The sequence below is a fragment of the Palaemon carinicauda genome, chromosome 21 (genome assembly GCF_036898095.1).
Source record: "Palaemon carinicauda isolate YSFRI2023 chromosome 21, ASM3689809v2, whole genome shotgun sequence".
Classification (NCBI taxonomy): Eukaryota; Metazoa; Arthropoda; class Malacostraca; order Decapoda; family Palaemonidae; genus Palaemon; species Palaemon carinicauda.
The window spans coordinates 18,129,519-18,137,018 of NC_090745.1; the positions used below are offsets into that span (position 1 = coordinate 18,129,519).

The following is a 7,500-nucleotide window of genomic DNA, read 5'->3' on the forward strand; positions in this document are numbered from 1 at the left end:
CATTAGACTTAGTAAACCAAAGAGAAAAAGCAAACACAAACGATAAACTACTATTAAAAAAAAGTTTCCTAAATAAGCCACATCTCCATATTAAAACCATGACGATTCCACGGTAAAAAATTACCAATTTTCACGAATATATAATTGTTTCTCCAACTTGTGCTAAATTTTCCTCCTTTTTCCCTTTTGGTAACAATGATTCCTCAAAATCCAATCTCTGGTACCTGGTTTTATTCAATATAAACTGATGGGATATAAGTATTTCTTTAAATTTATGTAATGCTACAACTAGAAACAAGACTATCACTTCAAATAAAGTTTATTAAAATTACCAATAAAAACGAAGCAATATCACCTACGTTTATCGTATACTTGAAACCTGAGAAACTGCCATTTTTCAAAGTGACTAATTATAAGCTTCTCGGTAACAACTAGCTATGACTCTCAATGATATCACTTTACACTTTATTAACGTCCTCTCTCTCTCTCTCTCTCTCTCTCTCTCTCTCTCTCTCTCTCTCTCTCTCTCTCTCTCTCTCTGAGTCTAACAGTCAATCTCTCTTGCAGTGTCTTACGAACAAGTCGTAAACGAAAGAGACGGATTAAGCGAGGAGAATCAAGCCTTAAGACGAGCAGCCACACCAAGACCTGAATGGAACAGGTATTCCGTCGTTTATAATTCTCTCTTGATTTTTAAGCAAGGTAATTTAAATATTATACAAATCAAATGGGATAAAGTTCCCGACAAACTTAAAACTTAAAAATCTATGGAGACAATTATTTTTGTGGTAAATCTTAAATGGTTGCATATCACACTAAATTTCTGAAATAAAAAAAGCCAAAATAAGTTATGACGTTAATGTCTCAGAGGAGTTATACGTGAATAGTTAAGTTTAGTTCCAGAACATTACAGAGATTTCTTTATAATAGAATTTCATGTGCATAACTGAAATTAAAATTTATTCGGATCACATTAATCTAATACCATCATTATGATAAATAAAATACTAAAAGCAAAATATTATTAGAATTTCAAATGGTGATTTCACCAAATTCTGTTCACAGGTATAATAAAATGTATTACTAAATGTCAATAATATTGTTCTTTTCATAAACTACATACACGCAGTATATTCCATAATATGCATTATATTCAATACACAATATTCAATACATACATACACACACACACACATATATATATATATATATATATATATATATATATATATATATATATATATATATATATATTTGTCTGTGTAAACAAAGTTTATCCAGACATTTATCGTATATAATGTATGAATGTTCTTACATTTGAAAGTGGAAAAAATCATGCAAAAAACTTGTAAGTTACTTAGAGAGGCAACAAAACTTCTCCAAACAATGTGTGGCACACTGTACGAATCACTATACTAGTGCCCGCTTTGCTACGTCAGCATTCATCTCTCCTTTTACAAATATGTCCCTTTCGACCTTTTACCACCAGGCCGTTCAACTTCTTCAGCATCTCCTTGTTTCCATTTCTACCTTTCGCTTTAGATTTCATCCTTTGGCCGAGTCCTGAGGCTCGCTTCACACGAGAGACTTTCCGCTCGTTAAGAGGCATGTCTTCCTCCGAGCGGATTTTCCCCGAGCGGCCGCTACACTGAAACCGCGCGGATTAGCAGTGCATAAGGCTACTAAATCACTCCCGCTTAGAAATTCTTCTGAGAGAACATCGTGTGAAGGTTCTAACTAACCTTCATTGATATTTAATTTATGCGGCATCAAACCGCACATGTGAAGCGAGCCTTGGAAATGCGTATGAATGTGATGATTAAACTGATGCGTGATAATTTTGTACTTCTGTTAGGGTCGCTGAGTACATAGAGGGTGGCATCACTAGATGGCGGGAGCTGTCGTACGGCAAGACCAGCGACCAGATGGTGGACGTCCTAATATCTGAATTGACTGGGTCGCAATTAACTACAAGCAGTGAATTCATCGACTGCAAGGTACGAACAGATGGTCGGCTTGTTTTGGATCCGTCCCTAAGAAAAATGGAACCTTCACATCGTAATGCAATAGTTGATTTTTCTTTACTTCATTCCAGGAAGTTGCTTTCATGATGTATTAGTTTCCAGGGTTGCATAATTCAGGGGAAACTAATTACCAAACTTGGCAGAGTAAAGAGGAAATTAGCTTCCAGACTTAGTTGAATCACAGGAAATAAGTTTTCAAACTAGTTATTTGGAGTTGCAACGTTAGACAGAGACTTCTGATTTCCGGACTTCATACTTTAGGATTGACAGAATTTAGATAAACTAGCTGAATTTAGCTTATGAGAGGAGTGATACCTAGCTACTAGTGCTAAATCTTTAAACCTCTTACTCAAAAAACAGAAAGAATGAATAGAAGCATCAATGAAATATACAATAGATTCGATGGAAATCACATTAACAATGACCAGAGGCAAAACCTAGTTTTTTTCCCTCTTTGAATAAACACACAAGTATTTTTATAGATATGCATCTACCTTTAATCTTCATTAGGACAATTCCCCGGGAAAAAACATCATAGTAAATTAGCTTACCTCTCTATTGACACGAAAAATAAATGAAGAAAAATTGTTGATTACATTATATTTTCATGAATTTTAGTTTTTGTTTATACGAAAAGGGACTTTAGGTAGGCACAAGACCACTATGAAGTATACAGATACTCAAGGAACATATCCTGAAACTCTTGCTCTTAAATTTTCACAGAATTGATTTGATAGTCTTTCTCCTAGCCAGAGTGTTTATGAATAACGTGTATTATTAGAAAGATGTGCATGTATGGACATGAGTCGTGGTATGACAATGAAACAATATCCAACGGGTTTTGTAGATTTGAGAGCAAAGCCCTCAGAAGAATATTGGGAGTTAAATTGGAATTACAAGATTAGAAATGAAACGATAAGAGAGATTACTCGAGTGCCTTCTGTGGATGACATCATGGTAAGGGGGTAGATGGAAATGGTTTGGTCATGCTCTTCGCACTCCCCAACAGAGATTAGTTCACTAAACTTTCAACTGGGATGCACAAGGCACCAGATGAGTTAGAAGACCCAGGCCTACATAGCTGAGGACTGTGAAGCGTGCAGTAGGAGATGATGAATGGAGAAGTATTGAATTAAAAGATCAAGACAGAGACGACTGGCGAAATCTAACCGAGGCCCTTTACGTCAATAGGAGTAGGAGGAGATGATGATGATAATTAAAAAGAAAATCGAAAACATTTTTTAAATCTAACTTTGCATTTCTGATGGACACATCTATATTTCCCAAAACTGAAAGGCAATTAAACAATATCTCTCGACAATCTTGATAAAGATTTACTGAAACATCAGCTGTTCACCTCATAATGGCAACGTTAATATTTGCAGTTCAGCACTATTGCGAGACACACGAATTGCACGGTTACATAAAATATCTCTTAAAATGTGACATGCCAATTTTTTTCCATATTCTTATTTTTAAGATTAACAATTATGAAATCGCGAAGTAACGAGAAAGGATCAAATCATTAAATTCACCATAAACTGAAACAAATAATAAAAAAGGCAAAATTATTATTGGTAAATGTAAAATCGACAAGATAATCACAATACAAAACAAGTTAATCGGGCAGTATCCCACACGAAAACAAAATCTCCAAATATAATGAATAAAATTATCTTATCAATCAGGTAAAAGTTATATGAAACTCCCTCACAAACAATATGAAAAATTTCCATTATTCCATATCATCTTCAAACCACTGAAATCCTCTCATGAAAAATCTTCCTTCACAGGGAAACGAGCCAGGTGTTCCTGCTTACCTGAGATACGAAGGAAGCGTCAGAAACCGGCGACTTGGCACGAGGGATCTGATGCTGATCATTGATGACATTTGGAGCACCAAGAGAAAGCTGCAAAACACTGATTCCATGGAACAGTTCGTGGATCAATACTTTACCGAAAGGTATGGAAAAATGTTTGACTCTTATTCTTGAATATCACGTGCTTGTTATTTGGGAAAGTATTGAGATAATGTAGAAAAATTTCCTGATCACTAATTTGGTTTGATGATTGATCTCATATTACAAATTAGCGTTGCAATAACCATGGTTACCAAAGACGGACTTACGTTGTTAAATAAATAGGAATTTTTTATGAATATTTAACAATCTGAGGCCCTTTGCGTCAATAGGCGTAGGAGGAGATGATGATGATTTAACAATCTACTAAAAGACTGCACTTGGAAAATAGTTCAAGAATTAAAGTCTCAGTTGCAAAATGAGAGAGAGAGAGAGAGAGAGAGAGAGAGAGAGAGAGAGAGAGAGAGAGAGAGAGAGAGAGAGAGAGAGAGGTGGGGGGGGGGGGACAAAAATGTTAATAATTTCAAAGGTTGGCTTTCAACTTCATCCAAACTGACTGAATGAACCGTTAGATAATCCGAATGTCATGTTGAGAGATAATTTGAGTGTGGCTGTTAGTAATTGCTTGATCTGTATAATCCAGGGTAAACTTTCTCCCCCATAACCCGAAGCCGCAATGGGAAGAGTTACAAATCCACTTCAAAAGTCCAAGGTCCGAGAAAGTTCCCAATCTTGGTACAGAGTTTATGAACGGTTTTTACGAAGTATGATAGGCACCTTGTGTTTATGTCTAGTTTACATTGGGACAAGGAAAGATTAAAATCCCACTAATTAATGGTCATTAAAAAACTTGAAAAGAAAAATAATTACATAAAAATAGGACAAAGTTTTAATTTAAAATCGGTGTATGAGATATATTAATTACGACAAATTTTCTCTCACATTTTTTCCTTACTTTCTACAACTCGGGTACCACTTGGAAGAGTTTTAAAAAACACTAAAAAGAAAAATAAGTTCATAAAAACATGACATTGTTTTAATTTAAAATCGGTGTATGAGAATATCAATTACGACAATTTTCTCTGACATTTTTTTCCTTACTTTTCACACCCCAGGTACCACTTAGAAGAGGTGAGAGCCGAGTGGTGCTATTCATTGGCTGATGGATGTCAAAGACTGGCACACGAAGAACAGGTAAATCATTTTCGGTCCTTGTATATAGCTGAACCTTATTTCATTTATTAAAATCTTATCTAAATGGGGATTGATAAGGAATAACAGATGAATATAAACACTATTATTATCACCCCTAGGGCTCTTGAGAGAGAGAGAGAGAGAGAGAGAGAGAGAGAGAGAGAGAGAGAGAGAGAGAGAGAGAGAGAGAATAAAGCAAAATAATAAATCATAAAACTCTATGATAATTTACTTCCGTAGTGTTACATCAAGCCTATTTCAACTTAAATAACTTTTAAACTATTGGTGACAGAATAATTCAATGCCATTAAGAATTGTTCTTCTCATATTTATTCCAGATCGGACTATTTTGGGGAATTTTATGTGGCCAAGTACAGGAGCAAGTTTACCATCATCAGGTCAACATCGTCAATAATTTGTACAACGCACTGAAATCCAAAGACTCGTCCGAAGTGGTATGTATTTTTCTCTCTGTAACTTGTAGCAAGGGCTCAAAGGGAGGTTTCTTCAGAGCGTCGAGGACCTTGATGATGTCCCACGCGGGTAGCTTTGAGAGCTTGGGGTGGACATGCTTGTTCGAACCTTCTTATAAGCATTAAGAGCCGCTTGGAGGAACCTAGGTTCAATACCCTGAGGAGGAAGATCTGCCTAAGGGAAGACATACTATTCAATGTAAAAAATCATAATCTCATCATCATTATCAACTCCTCCCCCGCCTATTGACGCAAAGGGCATTAGTCAGATTTCGCCAGTTGTCTCTATCTTGAGCTTTTAAATCAATGCTTCTCCATTCATCATATCTCATTCCACGCTTCATAGTCCTCAGCCATGTAGGCCTGGGTCTTCCAACTCTTCCAGTGCCTTATGGAGCCCAAATAAATGTTTGGTGAACTAATGTGTTTGGGGGAGTGCGAGGAGCATGAACAAACCATCTCCATCTACCCACAAAATACTAATGGGTGAATACGTTTTACAGCAGTAGGCCTACCCATCAGTCAAAATGTTGTATCTTCTGATATAAAGGAGAAGAGATGAATTAAGATTGATCTCACTGTGCATAATATGTCAACACCACCAGCCGGTCCTTCAAGTGTATGCGCAACTTCATTAATATAAGTCGACCTCTTTATTCACTGATTTTTACAATTCCAGGACATGAATGACATTTCTGAGACACTGTTTGACCAACACTATTTAGGTCTGCTTATCCTTTCTACAACCATTTCCAAATTATATATTCTCCTCACCAATGTACCCTCTTCTATTTTCTCCACGTGGCCAAACCTCAAAATACTAATTAAACTTTACACTTGAGGTAGCCTTTGTACATCTTCAAGTTCATCAAACTCCCAGCTTTTCAACCCTCTGTATCCCAACATATTATTAAAGAGATGAATGAAGTAAAACAAATCCAGTAATTTTTACGCATTCAATATTATAATGAATATTCAGTTTCATTTCTATTTCTTATAATACTATCACATACAAACATGCGAGGTACTTTTTTCGAAGATCTATAGACCTTGCTTTTACCTCCAAGGACGCAGAACACGTGTAAAAGAAAAAAATGTACCGGCTTTATTTACATACAGGGTTTGATCAACCGTACAACGCTGCTGGCATGCATCAAGGAAGTATTTCCTCTGAAGACAGACGACCACATACAGGTTCTGATGGACATCGCAGCCAGAGCCGCTTCTTTGAAAGACCCGTCTTTAATCAAGTATCATAACCTATTCCCGCAGGTAAATATTGACCTAAGGACAATGACCTAACTATGTTAAACGACTTGGTCTCACTAAGAAAATAAATATACAATAAGTAAAATATAAAAAATACAGGAGGTAGGATATAGTATTTTTTAGCAATACACTAATCTCCATTTCCAGCTCATTAACGTGATCTGAAGTAATATATTTTGCGCGTTTAACTTTTCACGATAGTGACACGGGAAAATATTTTTTTTTTATTTTGCTATAAAAAAAAACTAGTAGCTTAACGCAATCATTTTAAAATGCAGACTGACGGGAGAGGTGACTCAATAGTTATTGCTATCGAGTGCTCATGGGAAAAAGATCAAAAAGGAGGAAAGACAGTTTTAACCTTTTAAAAAGACTGATATTTCAGATGAATAACAGAGGAAATAAGAAAAAAAAACTGTAAAGCTCTGAAATATATCCAAATCTTGTTAATATATGAAAAAATAAATGGTATTGGATCATTGTAAAACTGGATGGAAATAATCTTCAACAGGGTCGTAGTACCGAGAGGACTGCGTTAGTGAACGAGATCGTGCAGCAAGCCAGAGACGAACAAGACGTCTACATCCAGGAAGTCTTAGACGAGCTGGGTTACGCAGCTATGGATGTGGCAGTTCACGAACTAAGCCGGGCCTTTACTATTGTGGATCCTCGGATAGGTTG

The 7,500-nt window shown here is 36.1% G+C and overlaps 1 protein-coding gene across 1 annotated transcript in view; it reads left to right on the forward strand.

Annotated features, from left to right (window-relative positions):
• LOC137614795 (translin-associated factor X-interacting protein 1-like) overlaps window positions 1-7,500 on the forward strand; it is a 24,270-nt gene that overhangs the window by 8,995 nt on the left and 7,775 nt on the right. Inside the window, exons 8-14 of the mRNA XM_068344462.1 lie at window positions 568-661; window positions 1,856-1,997; window positions 3,818-3,987; window positions 4,999-5,077; window positions 5,416-5,532; window positions 6,670-6,822; window positions 7,331-7,496. Coding sequence (XP_068200563.1) covers window positions 568-661; window positions 1,856-1,997; window positions 3,818-3,987; window positions 4,999-5,077; window positions 5,416-5,532; window positions 6,670-6,822; window positions 7,331-7,496 — 921 coding nt within the window. The remainder of the gene's footprint in view (window positions 1-567; window positions 662-1,855; window positions 1,998-3,817; window positions 3,988-4,998; window positions 5,078-5,415; window positions 5,533-6,669; window positions 6,823-7,330; window positions 7,497-7,500) is intronic.